This window comes from Desmodus rotundus, chromosome 5 (assembly GCF_022682495.2).
Source record: "Desmodus rotundus isolate HL8 chromosome 5, HLdesRot8A.1, whole genome shotgun sequence".
In the NCBI taxonomy this organism is placed as follows: Eukaryota; Metazoa; Chordata; class Mammalia; order Chiroptera; family Phyllostomidae; genus Desmodus; species Desmodus rotundus.
Window position 1 is genome coordinate 59,499,685 of NC_071391.1, and position 20,297 is coordinate 59,519,981.

General features: G+C 40.3%; 1 protein-coding gene across 2 annotated transcripts in view; it reads right to left on the reverse strand.

Moving 5' to 3' along the window:
* Nucleotides 1–753: 753 nt before the first annotated feature.
* Nucleotides 754–20,297, reverse strand: part of GRM5 (glutamate metabotropic receptor 5) — a 440,621-nt gene continuing 421,077 nt past the window's right edge. The window contains exons 9-10 of one of the 2 annotated variants that reach the window (XM_024572722.2): nucleotides 19,244–19,339; nucleotides 754–5,578 (exon numbers count right to left, since the gene is read on the reverse strand). In XM_024572722.2, the coding sequence (XP_024428490.2) occupies nucleotides 4,675–5,578; nucleotides 19,244–19,339 (1,000 nt within the window). In that variant the 3' untranslated portion in view covers nucleotides 754–4,674. The remainder of the gene's footprint in view (nucleotides 5,579–19,243; nucleotides 19,340–20,297) is intronic. The other variant, XM_053925460.1, reaches the window with a different exon arrangement.

The window sequence follows — 20,297 nt, forward strand, 5'->3', positions numbered from 1 at the left end:
CATTATTTGTGCTGGACCCTGTATTTTAAAATCTACCATGTCTTTCTCTTCCACACGTTAAATATCTAGCCCACCTTTTGCTTTTAGGTTTTAACTCATTTGTATCCAATAGTGTAAATTTGCTTAAGACTCTATCAAAGTAAAAAGTGATTTTTCAAGTAAAAGTTTTACTGAAAAAATTATGTGGATATGCCCACACATGCACACAGAAACACATGTACACATAGAAAAAGATGTATAGATGGACTCCAAAGTGAAACATCTACATAGATGTGTATATATTTATATACACATATACCTATACACACCACAAATCTATATGATTTTTGTGATATTACCTCTATCAACACAGATGATTGTGGAACTATGTACAGTAATTTGTACTTATATTTCCAGACATACACGCAAAAACTATTTTGTCTACATTCTTCCTTGTTTTTTAAAAAAAAGTATTCATGTCTTGAAAGGTGTTTGTAGATATTTTTGGGTGCAGCATCTCTGGATGGTTTGAGATTGGGTTCATACGTTCATTTTAATCTACTGTCCACAGGCTAGTACTTTGTCAACCCCGTAATTCAAATGTGTAGATCATTCAGAGTTTAAGGTTTAGAGTATGGCTCCTTGGGTCTTAGAAAACACTGTTAACACAACATTCTAATCATTTCAGGGGAAGAATCTTAAAGTCATATCATAGTTTCTTTTTTAATATTTTTCAAAAAGTAACTGACTTCACAAACACCAACTATAACATGATTTAGACAACTGAGAAACAGGCAAGTGTACTTTAAAATGCTAAAGTAAAACACCTTTGTACAAGTACAAAGCGAAACAATGCTGATAAAAATGTTAAACTTTATGGAAAAAAATCATTTGCAATTCACATCAAAATAATTTAACATTCTCTATTGTTTTAATAGTACAAGCTGCAACAACAGAAAAAGAACAGATACACGCACACAATTTTAAAACCAAATCAGTTATAAGTGCAAAAAGTAAGTACAAGCACTTGTAGTCCACACATATCTTTTTAGGATTGGCACCATCTCCCTAAAACATCTATATTCTATATAGATTTCTAATTACAACACCACCAGCAGCTGCCATTGAAATCTAGAAATACACACAATATACATAGTATATTTGTTCACATTGGGAAGATCAGTGAAATCCAGCTGACTATTTATACATGCCTCATTCTTCAACAGAGAGTAGAAAGTCTCCCAGGCCTCAGACCCTCCTTAAAGTGAATTCTAATTAATCTTTATGCTTTTCACTGATCTGTATTTTTTTCACAGTATAAAATTGTAAATGTTACTATAGAGATTCTGACAGCTTGAGGGTTATTAATAAGCTGTGGCTAAATGTGAACTCAGATAATACCTTTGAAGTCTCCAAAACATGTACATTTTGCGGGGAGACTAGCATAGGAAATGTTTTTTCTTAGTAAGTGTTTTTAATTCCTGGTTTGGAAGTCACAGAACCGCAGCAGAGCCATTATACAATTCATTTACAGTCAGAAATAGCTCCTAGTCCTTTTGATCGTTTGCTGGTAACAGCAGTAGCTTGGGAAAGACTGTTACTATCAAGCTTTAGTACATTTGGGGGTTTGCTTTTTTCCTTTGCTTCAGTAAAATGTCATCTGGTTCTCCTTTCCATACTCCCTTTCTTTGTGTTCCCCACTCCTAATCTAGACAGACGGTTCTTCCCAATCCAGATACGCTCTTCTCGGGCTGACCCCACTCCTCTCCCAAAATCGAAGAATGGGTGGACTGCTTAAAGAGTCCATATTACTTGATCAAACCAGGTCTTCTTTTATGCATTCTGGAACCAAGTTGTCCTTTCGGGTCACTTTTCTGACCCGAAAATGAACGTTAGCATTTCACTGTACTTTCCCCTTCCTTTTGGTCCCAACTGAATTATCACTGGGCACCAGGAACAGATTGTTTTCAAGGAAATTCAATGAAAATAGATACCCAAATGAATTGTGACGTTCATATCCTAGTTCTAGAGTGAATATTCAGTTCTCTTTGTATTGAAGATTTATTACTTGGAACCTGGTATGACAACTGGCAAAAAGAGAGTTAGCATCATTCCAAAATAAAAGATCTCAAGAATGCATTACTACTAATAATATGTATTATACAATTTATAGAATGAAGTGGCAAAGGACATAGAAATACAGAGAAAAATACATTTTCTTCTCCTCTAATTGGATTAATTATTTTTCTTACAGTTGATTGCAATTTCACGTGGAATTGTTACATGGTAATTTTTTGTGTTAAATTTTAATTTGTGATAATTTTCTCATAAATTAGTGTACTTTTAAAAGAAATGTGTCACTAAAAAGTTAAGAAAGTAATTTTATTATGGAGAAAGTTCAAAAAATGTTCTTCTATTGGTCAATACATTGAAACTTAATTGTACTTGGGAATAATGTGGGACTCAAGGGTTTTATGAAACGAATTTTTAAACTCAGATAGCAAAGCATACTTAGAAAGATTTCAGTGACTAAGAAATCAAGATAGTAATCCTCAGGTGAACGCCACCTTTTTGACGAGGATCCAGGGATAATAATACTTGAAAATATTTACATTTGTTTTTCAAGTAGAGGCAGACATTTGCTTTCAATGAAACCATCAAACTCAGTTATATTCATTCTAAGAGTCTCATTATCGTATTTGGGATCAGGGCACTCAGATGATGTTATTTCAAATCTGTCATGGGATCTTTGAATTTTTAAATTTATATTTTAGTAAATTAATGTTAGCTTTTAATATTTTATATTGGCAGATTTGATTTAAAATTTAATATTAAAATGGGTACTGGGAAAGGGAAATCCAGAGATATATTTATTATAGTTTTTAAAAGTAAAGGATGATAAATTATGCCAATGGATATATTTCCATTTTTCAATGCTTTTTTATAGGAGATGTAAAATTAAAAAAACACATACAAAAAAAAGGGTATTGAGCAAAAAATAAAAGGTTTTACTTATTTTTCTCTCTGCCAAAAATATACTTCGGCCTCACAGAAAAGCTTTTTCATAAGGCTATCTTTAGTATAAGGCTGGGTCAACTGAACTTTAAATTTATAGGACACCTCCTCCTTTTATTACTATCCTTATTTAAAAATCAAAAACATTTGGCACCTGAGGATAGCTGTAATGGGAGGAAGGAAGAGATGACAGTGGATGCAGGTCTTGAGCTGTGAAGTCTATTTATATGAGCCTATCAAAGCATGTGTATTTCTATTATAACTTTAAATCTCTTTTCTGCAGTATTTAAAAAGTGACAGTGTGAAGTGCACAAAATCATAGTAATAATTACTTTAAAAAGGAAAGTATTAATAATTGCTTTGCCTCTTTTTGGAATGGCTAAGAAGGATTGTATACCTTATATTCATTAAGGTTCCTCTGTTTTAGTGTTCTGTATTGCTTTGAAAAATCTACATTTGTCATAGTTCATAGCTGCCCTGTTTCAGCAGCCAAGAAAAGTTAAAATCACTGCTCAATGGCATGGCTAAATCTCTGCTAATCCAACTTGACACAGTTTAAGATTTCCAGTGTATTAAGACTGTGTTAATTTTTTGAATAGTCCCTCCAGTCCTGTCAATGTCTTCATTGGGTCTATGGAGCACTCTTCCAGTGGTGGGGCTTGGAAAGAACAGAGGAGCTTTTGGTGCATCAGGTTCTCAAAAGAAAGTAATGAAGAAGCCCAAATGCATGTTAATATTTTAGCTGGCAATGCTAACGGAACAGCATTCATAAGGAGGAGTGGCCACATTTCATGAAAGAGATAGCCGAGCTGGAGCTTAAGAATTATTATTATAAAGAGAATTTCCAGCTACACAACGCACCCCAATGAGGGAATTACAAAACAGTATTCCAGAAAATATTTTTTGCTACTCCAGTATTGATTGGCAACATGGTGAAATAGTCAAGAAATCTTCCACTGGTTTTCTTGGTTAATGGAGGTGAACTGAAATAACTAGGTGGAATTCCGGTTGCAGGCCTTTGGAAGAGGATTTCACAAACGAATTGGAGAGGAAAGGACGTCTCTGGTTAAAAGTCCTACAGACATCAGCGCACCACTCTTCTAGTCGCGTGTAGGCCTCCGACAAACTCACTACGCCTCAGTAAATACCGGGCCGAGCCCAAGGTACAGCTTTGCAAAGTCTTTAAAAGAAAGAAGAAAGAAAGAAAGAAAGAAAAAAGAGATAGGTTGATGTTTTGGTCCCAGATTTTGAGTTTGTTAGAAAATGTACATTCATGTTTGGTGAATCAAAGAATCTTCTGGGAAAAGAACTAAAGTAAACAAATGAAACTTTTTACAGTTGCTTATTAACTATGCTTTTTCCCCTCCATTACACTGTTTCACACTCATTGCTTCCCTAGAGCAAAGCACTTGGTATATAACTGTTTCAACAGACTCCTGTTAGCCCTCAAAAAATAGCAGTGTTTCTTAAAAGCCCATGTTTTCTAAGGCCACTAGAAGAAAATCTGCCAAAAGATTTGTAGTTGGTGTCTTCGCCGGCTGATGTTAAGTAGCACTATTAATCCCGTGGTTCCATCCAGCATCTTCCACCTTAGGTCTTAACCAGGCGACTAGCTCGTCACTGCGTGAACACCAGCGGTCTTGGCTCCATTGGGGCACCCAGCGTGGTTTCCAACAACATTCACAACGACGAGGAGCTCTGAGTGTAATCTCTTATAATCAGTGTGTCATATTTGGGAGACGAAGGGATACAGAGGGCTGACTCGGACACTGGCGAGTTGGGGGTTGTACTCCCCGAATCCACCGAGTCTCTGAAGGGGGACGGCGGGGTGAGAGCCACCAGCTCCTCCAGGTCCGGCTTGCCCGCTGCAGCCTCGGGCCCGGGGGCTGCGGTCTCCAGCGCAGCGCCCCCAGGCGGCGGGGCCGCTGTGGCTGCGGGCTGCGCGCCGGCCGTGACCTCGATGGCAGGCAGAGGCTGGATTTCTGCGAACGTCGTCATGGTGGTGGGCAGCTGGATCTCTTTGGGGATCAGGTAGGACGAGCAGAGCGGGGCGCCCACGCCGGACCCGGGAGCCGCGGTGGACAGCATCATGGAGTTGAGCTCGCTGATGTTGGCGGTGAAGCGGGTCACCACGCTGCTGATCTGCTCCATCAGCGAGCCCTGCGAGGAGCTGCTGCGTGCCGCGGGCTCGGAGTGCAGCGACGGCACGTCGTCCTCCGTGCGGCTGGCAGAGCCGGCGGGGTGGCTCAGCGTGCTGATGGGCGAGGGCGAACGCGGGTGCGCGGAGGCGGGGAGTTGCTCCTCAGCCTCCGCCACTTCGTACAGCACCTTGGGGCTGGCGTCTGTGGGCTCGGGGCCGCCCTGGCCGGAGGCAGCGCAGCTTGCGCCTCCCGTGACCCCCGCACTGGCGCCCGCGCCGCCCGCGCCCAGGCTGCGGCTCTCCGTGCTCTTGGGGAAGGGCTTGATGACCGCCGTTTGGTTGGGGTTCTCCTTCTTGTTGATGTGGATGGACAGCCGCTGCCACAGGTGCTGCCCCCGGCCGCCCCTCTCGTTCTGGGCCCACGTGACGGATTTTCCATTGGAGCTGGGGAGAAATGGGAGAAGAAAGGTGACTTAGCGTGGTCCACAGTGGGCTTCCCCAGTGGTGGGTGGTTATGGGGCTTGGATTGGGACGGACTCTCCTTGTTCTTTCAGGAAATAGGGCGTCTAAAGGACACCAGTGAAAGAGATCTTGGAAGTGGCATTTGCTTGCTTGTTTTGTTTTGCATTAAAGTCTGCTTTCTTGTATCTAGCCTTGTGTTTATCATTTCCACGAACGTGGTCCAGGGATATTAGTAAGAATGAAGATGTATTTATGGGGATTCTGCGGTAGTTCTGGGCCCACCCGGGAGTGCAACAGCTGGTTATACTGCAAACGTAGAAGCGAGGGTTTGCAGTATTGTGGCTGTGTGCAGAAGAGCCTGGTACCGGCAAGGGCTTCCTAGAGCTGGCAGCCTCTGAAAGGAAACAGGAGAACTAGGACCTCATATCACCAATCCGGTTAGAGAGAAGGGATAAGAGTCAAAGGTCACCAGGAGGTACCCAATGCTTCCAGTTCAGTGTTTATTCTGCAGGTCAATAGTAGGTGTGTTTAACTAGGGATTTCTGTATGAATTCCTGACTTTGAAAATAGTTTCACTCTGTCTGGCTTATGTGCCAGAAAATACAAATTCACTGAACACACATAGGAATATCTAATTAATTAGAACTTTTTAACTTCACAGAAATTCTCCTCACAAATGTATTTTCAGGCTTAAAACTTGAAAAAACTCCATGAGGGAGCATGGAGTATATTGCCTTTGACACCTGGCATACCGCTTTCAGTAGGGTCTTGAGTATTGTCTGACTGCCCTGATTCCTTAGGGCCTTTATCCCTCTTTCTTTCCCCGAGCAGTTCTTTTTGGTTCCACCCTGGGCTTGAAAGCTGCTCTGATGATGATGCTGTTGGTGCATCAGAGCCTGAATGAAAAAAGTGACACAACAGCCTTGGAAGCTACTTACGGTCCGGGTTGTGGCAGGGCCGTCGGGGGTGGTTTGTGAAGAGGTCCTGGTGTGGCTTCTCTCACAGAGGGATCTGAGACCTCTGTAACAGGGGTCTGTTTTGTCCAGACAGCTCTGTTCTATGTGCTGTGACCAAGACATAGCTGTGGGCAGTCTGTAGACTAATGGCCACCCGATTTTATCATCTCGGCATTGATTATTAAACTTAATTGTGCATAAGACTCATGGAGGGCATTTGTCAAACATCCTAGGCAGCATCCCAGGGGATTCTGATTGCTTGGATTGGGTTCTAAGAATCTATGTGTTTTACAAGTACTCTGCACCCTGCTCTCCAAAGAGATTCTGCAGCAGATGTTTCACGAACTGAGAAACTCAAATGGGAAACTATTCTTTCTCTCCGGGTTCCCATTGCTCCCTTGGCCTCCTGGAGGCCAAGCTAGAAGTCTGACCTACCTTTGTCAGTCAGCGGATTGAATTCTCTCTGGAGCCCGCCCTGCCCAAGTAACTGCCAGATCCACTCTGCCTGAGACACAGACCCTGTTGATAACAGACCATGGTTTCTGCAGCCCCTGTAACAATATGCATCCTGCCTCTTTCCCACACTGCTTCCAATTTCTTCATCTATCCCTTTGCACTTTGTGGTCTTCCTTCCTCTGCTCCTTCCCTTGAACGTTCATTCCATTTAACCTACCCAGTGCATTGCACCCTGGTGTCCTTCAGAATTCTGGAATGTGAGATATTATCCCCCACCCACACTTCTCTTTCTGCAAAGGATTGATAGATTATTTCCAGGTTTCCAGGTTGTCATGCAGCCTCCGTAGCAGAAAGGGAACTGCCTACTTCTTATCTTTTGTTTCTAGGAAAGGTTCATAGTTTGCTTTTACATTTTGCATTAACCTGACCTGCCACTTTTTATGTTTTTAGTGCATTACTTTTCTTCTTCCCAGCTGCCCACTAACTCCTGGAACATGACACAGAATAAATGGGCCAGATTATTTATGGGATTTGATTGGTTGGATGGTTGCCAGCAAACCCCTTTCTCTGCTACCAGCAGGATGAAAAACAAGCAGGTCAAGGGGGACAATTAGTCCTTTAGGTCTCTGAGGCCATTTTAATACAAAGCATGGGCTAGAGAAGAGAAGCATAACTGGATTTATTCTCCAAGTTTTACCCTAGGGAAGTTCTTGTTCCCAACACAGAAAGATTTTGATGGCATATAACTTTGGGTGTTAACAGTGACAGCCTTTTCTATCACGTAGCCATGCCTAAAGACACGATAGTAGATTGGAAGACCTTTGGCTGACTGTATGAGAAGAAAACTATACCAGCCAACCAATCTGCACAAAATACTGATCTCTTTCCCGCCAGACCTTTGCTCACAGTGCCCATGGTCAGGTGGGAGAGAGAGCACCAGACACTCAAAATAACAAGGAAAATGGACACAGGAGACACCAGAGAAATTGAGTCCAAATCTGTCACTTCAGATAATAAAAGAGTTTTACTTCTATAAAGTAAGCGGAAATTCTAAGGAAAGAAAAACAACTTATGACATTAATCTGTTTATTAGTAGAATAGAGTTCCCATGAAGACAGGGACCTTATCTCTCCCATTCACTGGCACAGAGGTGGATCTTAATAAGCATCTGGGTGGATGAATAGGATTCTCAAGCTAACAGGGCAGTTCGTGTTGTCCCAGAAAGTGTAATGGACAAAGGATCATAAAATCTGGGCTCTAAATCTGGGTCAGCCACCCTGTAGGCTTGGAAAACAATAATCTCTTTAAGCCTTGGTGGAAAATAGTATGTCATTGGATGAAGATTGTTGTGAGGGTGTAGGTGCAAGGGAGTCTGGTAAGGAGAAGGTATCTATGGATTAGTTTTTGCATTCCTGAGTACTACATTTCAGGAAATAAAATACTGCATTTCAGAAAATAAATACAGTGTACTCAGTTTCATTTTCAACTCTCGTTTGAGAAACAGAGAAGTCAGTACAAGGTAAAAATATGTGGTAAAGCTATCATATATTTCTGGTTTTTCTCCTTAACCTGACCAAGTGTAACAAAAATTGGAGTTCCATAGGGTTTGATCTGTGGCTTCTTTTCTCACACTTAGGTGATATCACCTACACCACTAAATCCCGCATTTTACTTTGTCCTGGAATGCTCTTTCATTTCCTTGTTTTTCTGTTCTCTCTGCCTTTTCCTTCCTTCTTGCTTTGGCTCTTTTTAAAAAAAAAAATTGATTTTACCTTAATGGTCTTTCCTTGAGGGGTACGTTACTGACCCTACCCCTAACTAAGTTGGGTTCTCATCGTCCCTGCACTAGGTGCTTAATAACTCTTTGCTGTACATGCATCTCATTGCTGAATGGAGTGCTACGAAGGCACATCCACAGGGTTCTTTGTTGTCCGTTGATATCCATAGTTCCCAGTGCTTTGCCTATAACAGTAGGTTGAGTGGATAGATGCATTTCATTGAAAAGAAATTCATACTGAATTGTTTTTCTGTTAGAATAAGCTTTAAATGTAATTCAATATTAATTAAATTCTTTTTGTCCTATGGGTCAATTTTTTTATGTAACTCACTGTACTGAATAGTACTCAGTGTATACAGATAAAAGATTTCATTAACTAAATATGAAAACATAGATGTTGATATCTACCATGAAAAGCGCAAAGGAGGTATTTATTCCTCTTTTGTAATTCATATATATCTGTTTTAGTGAAACTTCTCAGTGGTGATAGCTTACTGGGACAGTTTGGGCAGGGGACCCAGAATGTGGGTCCAAGATCTGGCCCTGAGTGACACTGGGCAAATCACTTAACATACTTAAGCCTCTCTGCTTATTGGTTAAAGAGAGACAGAGAGAGAGAGAGAAAGGGAAGGAGAAGGAAAAATAAACCTCCCCTGCTGACCTTACATTTTTGGGGAGGACCCTAAGGGTAATAATACACATGATGGCATTTTATTAAGTAAAGCACCTCTGCAAGGGGTTATTTATCACCATCAAACCTTCCACTCAGCCGTACAATGTTATTTATTATTACTTAGGCTGGTAAATTTTTTTAAAGCATCAGGATTATACATTTGTCCTAGGGGCCTGAGGTAAGAAAAAGAAAAGGCAACTTTTCCTTTTCTGTCTGGAGTACTTCACCTTACCTGCTGAGTATTTTGGGCATTAGAATCCAAGGAGGAAGAAAGAGGAATGGAGGAGAGACAGAATGAATAGCTCCCTTCATCTGGGAAGGAGGACAGAGTGGCCAAAGCAACAACAAAAACAAACACTGAAAAACCTTCTTGCTCTTTCCAGGCACCAATTAACTGTGTTGCCAAATATAATACTATGTAATAAATCTATGGTTTTGTAATACATAAGAGTTTGTTCTTTGTTTCTTAAAAATGATAAATAAATAAAGCAGCATTTCAATGTTATTGGAGGGCCAGGTTTATTGTTTGTTTATTTTTTGTTTACATTTTGGGTCTGCCAATATCTTATATATTTATTTTCACAAATATATTCTGTCTTCTTTTCTATGTGGGGCACAAGTAATTTATTCATTTCAAGCCATCTCTGAATGTCAGCTCAATGACCTTTCCCATTTCTCTGTTCATCTGCCAAAACCTGCAGAAATTAGAGCATTCTGCCAGGGCACACCACACCATCATCAGGAAGCAAATGTTAATACAGAGAGTCTGACTATCAAAAATGTCTATAGAATTTAGAGTTTTTGCATTCATTTTAAATAGCTTTTGAATAATCTGTGTGCTTCCCCTCCACCAGAACTTGTTTGGGGGTTTATTGATAGCATATAAACAATTAAAATTCTCAGAGTATTTCATTGAATAGAAAAAAAATACCTAAGCCCTTACTCTCTCTTTTGTTACACAGCTTATTAGTATCTTCATAAGTTACACAGTTTCAGGGCATCAGAATACTCACATATGTCCTCTGAAAATTAACAATTTTTTATGGAAAAGCTATCTTAATTACCAAACCTCTCTTGTTTGTGATTTTGGACTGAAGGGTAGGAAGGAGAGAGGCATAGTATGATTTTGAGTTTTCTAATACAAAAAGTATTGTTTTTTTAAAAAAAAAACTTGTTTATTAGCAAATATGTCTTTGGAATGACATCAGAAAATACTAGGTCAGTAAGAGAATTTCATGAATTAAGAATATTATAAGCAGAAAATTTGCAATTGCAGTTCCATTTTCAGCTCATTTGTCAAACTTTTTATCAATATATTTTCCTTTCAGTAATTTGCTTTGAATTACAAAACATGGAAATAGAGTTTTTAAAAGATACTGAGGAATTTGAAATTGTTGGTATTCAGAGATTCTAAATTAGGTGGGAAACTTCTTTCTGAGCTTTGTTTAAACGCTGATATCTTGATTTCAACAATTACACTGAGAAATACACCATAATATATAAGAATATGACAGAATCAGTTTTATAAATTTCCCAGTTAACAGCATAAATGGATGTAAATAGCTATCTGCTTGCCAAAAACAAATTAAATGGCCATGATGACATATGCATTAGAGATGTATGTATAGAGGAAAACTGCAGTAGGTGACAAGGAAGTCAAGGACTAAATTGCCTAGTACAGACACAATGACAAAGCAATAGAACCTTGTACTTGCGTAGTGCCTCACAAAGCACTTTCAGGATCGTTCTGCTCCTTGAAGGCAGAAGGGATCAACATCTTTACCCCCCTCTCAAATACGAGAATACTGAAGCTCAGTGAGATCAGATTATTCGCCCAAGGTTACACAGAAAATGGCACAGTAGGACTAAAACCATATCATAGTTTCCAATTCCATTTTCCACTACAGAACACTGTCTATATTTGCTCTTTGAAGTGAGCTCTCCTTATTCCATGGAAGAGAAGTCTCAGGTGCTACCTGGTGGTGATACGTGTTTTTAAGGAGGAACGTTAGTCATTTGATTTATATTCACTATTATCCTATGTCGATGTACTACTTAATCATATACTTTGCACTTTGAAGAAAGCACCCTATATATCTCTCTTTGGTTGTTAACTCAGAGGCACAGGATGACTGAGCACCTATATTTGTCAAGGGTAATGAATAGATGCCTTGATGATGAAGGCACAGGAAGCTGACAACCACATAAATTAATATTATGTGGCAATTTTCAGCCTTTTTTTTCATGCTGTTATCCAATAAAAGACAATTGTCCTATATGTAGCACACTTAATTCCTACCCTGATAGTTCTAACTCTCTCATTTTCTCTTTGACTTACTTGGAATGTCAGTTAATGAAAAATAATTGCAAACATAACCTTCAACTAATATTGGTAGCAGAAGATATATGATACCTTTGGCCAATGATTGTATTCAGCAATGCTGATTGATATTGTAACTGAGAATTTTTGAAATAAGAGACCACTGTCAAAGAGGGTAAAGTTGAATTCAAGAGAGAAGATACATACAGAAGAAGGCTAACAATATGAGTTACTCAGAGTAGTTTGATAGGAAGAGGCTCTTTTTCCTCCTTCAGGCCTTGAAATAAAGTAGATGGATGGGTGGTAGGGTGCTAAGGATGAGGGAAGTGAGGAATGGTGGAGCATGAGAACAAGGAATGACTTCACTGAGTTTCTAGAGGGTGAAGCTCACAAGAAATTCAAGACTTCACAAAAGGAAGAAACCATTTCCAGCAGGAGGAGAGTGCTGGCCAGCGAATGCTGTGGGCCCATAGCAGACGGATTGTATCTAAGTCTTGAATAATTAGAAGATTATGGCCAAGTACAGAAAGAGTGCTTGGCTTTGACCTCCAGGAAGAATAGCAATGACAGAAGTTCAGGAATCGACAAGGAATTTTCCAAAGATAAGCAGTAGTACAGTTTGACTGTGTGGGATGAAGTAAGAAGTTAAGGCATTGGAAGAGAGTTTGGATGTCTTTTCCACTACAAACATGCTTTCTGGCCACTCCTGACCTATATGGATTTTTTTTTCTTTTTCTTTTTTTTAATAACTCAGTAATTAACTTTGGGCTTTTTTTTTCCTTTTTTCCAGCTGGTAGCAAACATATATTAAAGAAAGAAGGGGTCCTGGCCCAAGCCCCAGCAACCCAGCTAGGTCATTTCGGATTACAAATAGAAACAGTTAAGCCTTATTTGGTTTATTTGAGTTCTTGTCTCTGGTTAGCTATTAGGTTTCTGTACTCAAATGTTAATTTCTTTATTTTTTATGGAATTTATTAGAGTGACATTGGTTAATAAAGTTATATAGGTTTTTGCATATTGTATTGTGTGTTCACCACCCCAGGTCAAGTCTCCTCCCACTACTATTTATCCCTCCTTTACCATCTTCTACCTCCCCCCCCCCTTTCCCTCTGGTGATCACCATACTGTTGTCTGTGTGTATGAGGGTGTTTTTTTTCTTTTTTTCTTGATCCTTTCACCTTTTTCACCTGGGGCTTCTTACTTGTATCTGAGCACACTGGCAGTCTAACGTATTACATCGGAGAGATGATCTAAGTCTTAGATACATATGCAATCTACGTGCTTGATCGGTAAATGAATGAATATTACATAAAGAAATACCCATGGCTTCTTTTCTGTTATTCTTCCACTGTGAGAATTCTACACTTTTATTTAATATTTTATGTATTTGATCTTCTTCCCTGAGCTTAACAAAAATATATTGGATGTAGGAACCATGACATAATCTTCTAACCCTCACCCCAACTTTACCCATTGACTTTACTCATCACCTGGCCCCCAAACTGCTAAGGCCTAATTAATATGTGTTAAGTTCATTAGTCTTTAAGGAAGTGAGGAACCAGAAGATTGACACGGGCCAAATAGTGGTGTCCAGAGTAGATTTAAGAGCTTGTTTTCATAGCATAGGGATGCAGTTTTAAGATGCTAAGAGTTGTGACAAAAGTAAATGAGGATGGAAAGGAGTATACTATTGATACAAGAACTATTGTAAAAGGAAGGACATTTCTTCTTGCCCATTAGAATTTTCTTGTTGGTATTGAAAGAATTCAGAGAAAAGATTGCTTACTGTGGAAGAACTTTCAAAGGATACGCATATAAAATGGAGCTTAATGAGACATAAAGCCTGGGGAATCTTAAAATAACATGGATGAACAGAATCCAATTAACATATGTATTGCATGCATGGGAAAGAAGATGAGTCCATGTGCGTAATCTCATGAAAGTTTCCAACAACCCTGTAAGGTGAACTTTTCCTCCCTTCTGAAGAGCTGGGGAGGTAGCAGTGGCTGCATCCTTCTCTGAAAATTCCAAAACCCGTGTTCGAAGGGAACAGCTGGGCCCTATTTTAACTTCTCTTTGGTTTAACACCAGCAGGAGGCCTTTTCAAAATGTTACATATTCTGGGCGAGTTATTAACGTACCTAATAGTTCTAGCACAGTTGCTACTACCCCTAAGGCCTCATCAAGAGAAAGTGTCTAACAAAGGATGTGACGCAGGGGCACTTGCCAACCATCGGCATTTTGTCGGTCATCGCAGTTTCCTTTCTCAAATTAAGCTATTTCTTATGTTCCATAATTCAGTAACCTGGACTCAAATCTCAAAACTAAACCCCTCAAAATGAGATTTAAGTTCTAGGCTTTAGTTGAGGTGCTTCAACTAGGATGAGAGGGTTTTTTCCCCCCCAAAACAGGAAATGATTTTTTTCCCTCAGCAATCAGTATGAAGTCCGGATTAAAATTGAGTAAAGAGAGAACAAAAGAAGACACTCCTGTTTTGTGTGTGTAGGCTGGTACAGCCAGGAAGGCTTTCTGGAGGAAAACAGCTTCATTTAACCTTGAATAACACATGGTACTGGGATGGATGGCAGAGGGGAGGAGAGTATGGGGAAGGTAATAGCTCCCATTTGAATAGAACTTTACACCTCCAAGGTGCTTTCCCTTATCTTACTATATTTGTTCTCACAACAGTTGTCTGACAGTATTTATCATTTATTGGGAGCTATTTTTAATTAGTTATTTATAAATCTGTTCCTGTGCTTAACCTAGAACCCTCCGAAGGCAGTGGCTACATGCATCTCCTGTGCTTGCTATGGCCCCTGGTATGGAGTAGGTGGGCTGGGAGTGTTTGGGAAATGAAGTAAATTCCATCACCTTGAACACTTGGTACAGACAGGTATTATTTATTTGTACTATAGATACAAAAACTGAGGCTCACAGAAGTTAACTAAGTTGTCCATGTCAAATAAAAGGCAGAGCCGTGCCTCAGATCTGACCCTAAATCCAGAGTCTTTGCCACCGTGCAACATCAGGTCTGTTCTCACTGCCGAGATGCACAGAAGTGACAGGACACACATTTGAGGAGTTCCAGGGAAATGGCAACACCCAGGTTTGTGTCCATAAAATAACCTGATCATAAATTTCAAAGCTCTCTATCGATTGACCTAAGTGTCACAGAGATGAATCCTGGGGGGCTGTAGAATAAGCGAATATCACAGGATTTTTACAATGGTTGCTGAAAAATGATTTGTTCAGGCCAAAGGCTCCTTTTGATCTTAAAGCATCTCAGCTAAGGCGTGTGACATTTCTGGCTACAGCTGGTATTAGGTTTTAAGGTCTCCTTGATTTCAGAATTTTCACTAAACCACTCTACTGTACAAGTTATTTAATGTTCCTGATCTTCATTTTCCTGATCTGATCCATGGAAATGGAAAACACCCTGCTTATAATGTTCTCGGGAGAATGCATATCATACACGAAGGGACTACTACAGTGTCAAATGTATAGTAATTATAGTAATTCTCATTATCTGCTTTAGATCACCTCTAAATATAAGTTAGACACTAATCTGAAATTGACTTTGGGAAAGAATGAAGAGTAGTCCTAATGTATTGCTGAGAATTGAATTGACCTCTATTGTTCCGAAAGGCAGGATCTGAATCTTCTATGGATTCTGAATTTTATGTAATTGCGTGTGTAGCCCTATCTGAACACTCAGTTCAGGTTTATCATTTAGTTTCCATTACTCTTAATTCTATTTGCAGTAGCATGAGCTATAGAAATGATATTAAATGAGGAGTTATTCTGACACATAAATTTTCCTACTAGGTGAAAATTAGTTACTCAGCTGATGGGGGTTTAATAGTTCACACAACTGATATAATGACCTAGCAACAATAGAAATAATTTGGTACCACCCTCCTCTCTTCTAGCACTGGTGGGTGACTGGAGATCTATCACTTTCATTTGACTAAGGGGGCGCTTTCCCAGAGAGAGATCGGGAGGCTCAGAATGTCTGAGCCTCTTCTAATGGGGTGCAACATGAGCACGTCACACACAGACTCCATCAGAACACCCTTGCTGAGAAAGGAGATGACAACACTCATTGTTGACGTTTTAGCCATTCCCGAGGGTGGACCATCTCAGTCTGAACTCCCAGGGTAACATGGTCTAGGGAACTTCCAGTTCATAGAGCACCTCCCTGCTTAGGACTCTCACTTCTCCTGCAGTCAGGAGGATTGTGACTTGAGACACACTTAGACTGTCCACTGTGAACACAGGAAAAGATGGCAAGTTATGCTATGTTCTGACAGAAGGAAAAAACAACCTCACATAAAGGGAAAACAGCAACATAATATTTCAGGAAGCTAGAGTGTTATGGATGCATATAATGTTATCATTCTTTTTCAAATGCCCACATTATAATGGTGGAGGTAGGAGGGAGAAGTGAGGAGGGTCTCCAAGGTCCTACCAATGTTACAGATAAGAGTGTTCTGGCCAGTTATGACTATGAGCATTTGAAACTCCTCTGCTGCCTGGCAACTTGGCTATGAAGAACCCCCCGAGTATGAATTCATAGGGTCCTGTCCATTCTGTAGTTTCATTGTAGGACACGTCGGCAAATGAGATGCAGGGTGACCCTCCTGGTTTTCTGTGGTGGTTTAAGGTTCCTTAGTCCCTCCCTGGGACTGGTTGTTTAGTAATGGCCACAGAACCAGCCCAGTTATTTGCAAAGTGAACATGATAATGACTATGGCCCTGAAAAGCAACTGGGTGGAGTGATAAGAGACATGGCCATATCGTGCTGCTTAAAGTATCTGTAAAAGTCTTTGCAGTTATCTGACTCCCAGCCCTTCCATTCAAGTCCAGAGTGAGCAAATTGGGTTAACTACTCTAACCTATTAGAAATGCTTTACACTGCAGTTGTCTCTTCTGTGATATATTTTTTCTTAATATTAATTTTAATCTTATTTTCTCCCCGATAAATGTCATTGTGTGTATGTTTATATAAACAAATATAAAGTTGAAAAAAAGGATTCAAAGGCCTTAGACATTTTGGCCTCTCCTTTTGTTTGTCTCCAGGCCTTTTGTCTTCCCCAATGAAAAGCTCTCTTAGAGCCCTTCCTCTCCCACGCAATCTTTCTCTCTCATTGTCAGCTTTTAGTTAATGATAAATAAATTGAGAAGGAGGAAAAAACAGGAAAAGAAGATCATTTGTCCCCAATTAATTATGCTTGCCTGAGGGGCCGAGGCTGTCACTCCAACAGAACCGTCTTTCCGGCAGCAAGCTTAATACCCCTCTGCCCCACCAGGACATATGCATGTAATAAGCCTTGCCATTACCTTGGCCTCATCCAAACAACTGGGGAAACAAGAGCTAAATGGTATCTTGATGTTGTAGAGAAAGTTGGACCATTCTCAGTGCAGACACATTGAGTGCCTACCTGTGTAGATCTAGACCTCACCCAAGGAAGTTTATTCTGTGTGCTCTGGGTCCCCTTTCCCTCTGTGTCCCACTGTCTCTTGTCCATTCTCAATCAAGGCAGCCTTGGGCAAATCTAACTGGGGGCTGATCAGATCTGAGAGTTCTGAGCATTGACCAAACACTCCCAAGAACAGTGCATGGCAGGACTGAGACCTGAGGTTCACTGTGAAGAGCTTCATGTCATCTCTTAGATGAATGGGGTATTTCTAAAAAAATATCAGTATTGACTGCTCAAATTAGAATGGCCTAGGAAACATGTAATGCTACAGATTTCCAGGTTATATTGTCTAAGATTTTGCCACAGTATGTTTGACAGGCAGCTGAGTTTGTTAGGTTTAGGAACTCCTGTCGTACACAATTGCCTCAAATCATTCAGTCACTCTGGACAGAGCCCCTGTGTTTATTTGATGCAGTCATTTTCACCTTGTCCAGCCAACTCCGGTGCTATATGACTGATTTTCAAAGACAGGAATTATAACATTTTGTCATATCTGAATGGAAGGGAACCAGTAAGCTCAGTAGCAGTCTGTTGCATTACTCCCACAAAACCATCTTGAGGCTTATCTTCCAGATGCACTCAGATCCAAAAATGGTTGTAGAAAGGGATCATAGGCAAAACACCATCAGATACACCAATGTGCACACATAGGTGCCTACACACGCACTCGCATTGCCTTGCCTCTGGGAGCCATGGATGAAGTTGGTCAAGCTCTTGACCAGAACTGCCATGAATGATCGCTCAGGCTGGATGTTACACAATTAAAGGCACCATTTTCACATACGGCAATGTGAATGGTCTCCCAGAAGTTTGCAATGCAGTGGTCCTTTAAGAAAGTTAGACATTATTTTGAAAACCAGAAGGAACCCCTACTGAGGAAGCAAACACAATATTTGGGGTGAGAGTTCAACAGGATTCGACAGGATTATGTTCTTGCTGTGCAATTGGCTCTTAAGCTGTGCGCTCAGCACATGAATGCACAGGTATATACTCTACTTCCTGCACTTCCCCTTTCCTTTAATCCAGGATGATTTGTAAGAGCTTCCCTTCCACATCTCACAGATGGATTAGGAAATGCCACAACAAATAGAGGTGGAGAGTTACTTCCTGGTGAGTGACTCCCCGTCCTCTAGACTTTTCCAGTGTTCCAGCGTTCTGGAACTGTTTAATGTCAATCTTGAAAGTCTTTATCTCCAGAGCCCTTTTCTTTAAACCCAGTCCCATGCAATAAAGCACATTAAGTTCATGCAACACAGCTTAGTTGATGTTTCTAGTTCAAATACTCCAGCTTTCTGGGCACAGCTCAGTTGGGAGTGCCTGGTATGAAGGAACATGCATAGCGCAGCAACAGAGGGTGTTCACCACCAAACACAGAGAAGTAAAGGAGATGCAAAGCTACTGTAGCTAGAGGAGGACTAGCGTTCCTGATTTCAGTTTCACAAAAAGCCTCTTGCCTCTACAGTTCAATAGTTCGGCATGGCATTTGCCCTCAGCTATGACTTGACATTATGCTCAAAGTAAGTCAGATTAATTCCCAGGCTTGTTTGGGATCAGGGGCTGGCATCTTCCCTCCGTTGTAGTCCTTTTCTCAAAACCAGTCTTAGGCTTTTGTATTTGTTTTCTTAAGTGACTGGATAATTCTGAACTGTGAATTTCCTCCAAGCTCTTCTACTTTGCAAACTCCAGAAACAATTTACCAAGATGTTAAAATCCATGGGAGAGCTGACTGTGAGCTAAGCCTTCAGACATGCAAAGCACACAGCCCTGGGAAACAGCAGCATCCAGAACAGGAGGCTCCCATCACTTCACATGAAGATGGCATGGGTTTTGCAAGTCAAACACACGTAGAAAACCAGTGGTGGCCCAGGTTGGACACACTGTATGGGATGCACAATTGAGGGAGGACCCAGACCAGGGAGCCACCTGTTCCTCTAGCTTGCATACATTTAGTTCACACCACCTCAGGCCACTCACAGTTTGCTTACCTGCTCATTGTTGCTCTCCCACCATTCCCCATACTCCCTTTGGGGGTGAAACACTCTATTTCCGACTTGTGCTGGGCCAGTCTCCTGTCTTTGTACCTAGTGAGCATGAACAAGGACAGGAGCAAACAGAGAGATGTAATTGTATGCTTAACTGGCCAGGCTGAGGAAGAGCTGCGGCTGCAGAGGGTCACTCCAAGGCAAAACAGGGGCTCCTGTTTTTCAATGCAACGGCTGACCTGTGGTACTTATTAGATGACTGTGATGGTATATGGTAACAGTGGAGATGATTTCGTTATTTCTTGGTTGAACTATATGTGATCTATCCTTTTGCATTACTTATTAATCTGTGAGTTCATCATATTCAACAGTCAGTGGTAAAAGCAATGCAATCCCTAGCATCTAAGAACAAGATTAATATCAATGAATTATTATTTCTTTACTGTTTACCATGTGCCAGACAGATAGAATGTTACTTAATTTAATTCTGGCAACAATCCTGTGGCAGAGGCTCTGTTATTATTATATCCATGTATCTGAAGAAGAATCCTAAGATTGTAAGGATTAAGTAGATTTATCAAGGATTTTCAATACAGGGGGTCTAAGTTTAGAATCCATACTTTTGCTTTCCATTATCATTTAAAAAAAAATAACTATTGCCATTAAAGAACCTTCATGAAGTGGTACTATGTCCGAACATTACAGGGGTGGTCAAAATTAGGTTAAGTTACCAGCCATCATTACCTAAAAGATAAATCATAAGTAAGGATACAAAATAACAATAATATAAGAAGAGATATAACACAAGTAAATAATACAATAATTGATAAATATATAGTTATACAAGAATAAACTGTTTTGCATACTCACAACTGTAAACCTAGTTTTGTTCACTCCCATATGTTAGAGACTGGTGGTGCCAAAAGAGAAAAGATATTCCTTTGATGTGAGAGGTTTATACAACCATTAAGCTGAAGTTTGAAAGTCAGGATTGGGTTGCTTTAATTGTGCAGGGTGGCTCAAACAACTTTTGCATCAGAATGGGCAATTCATTACT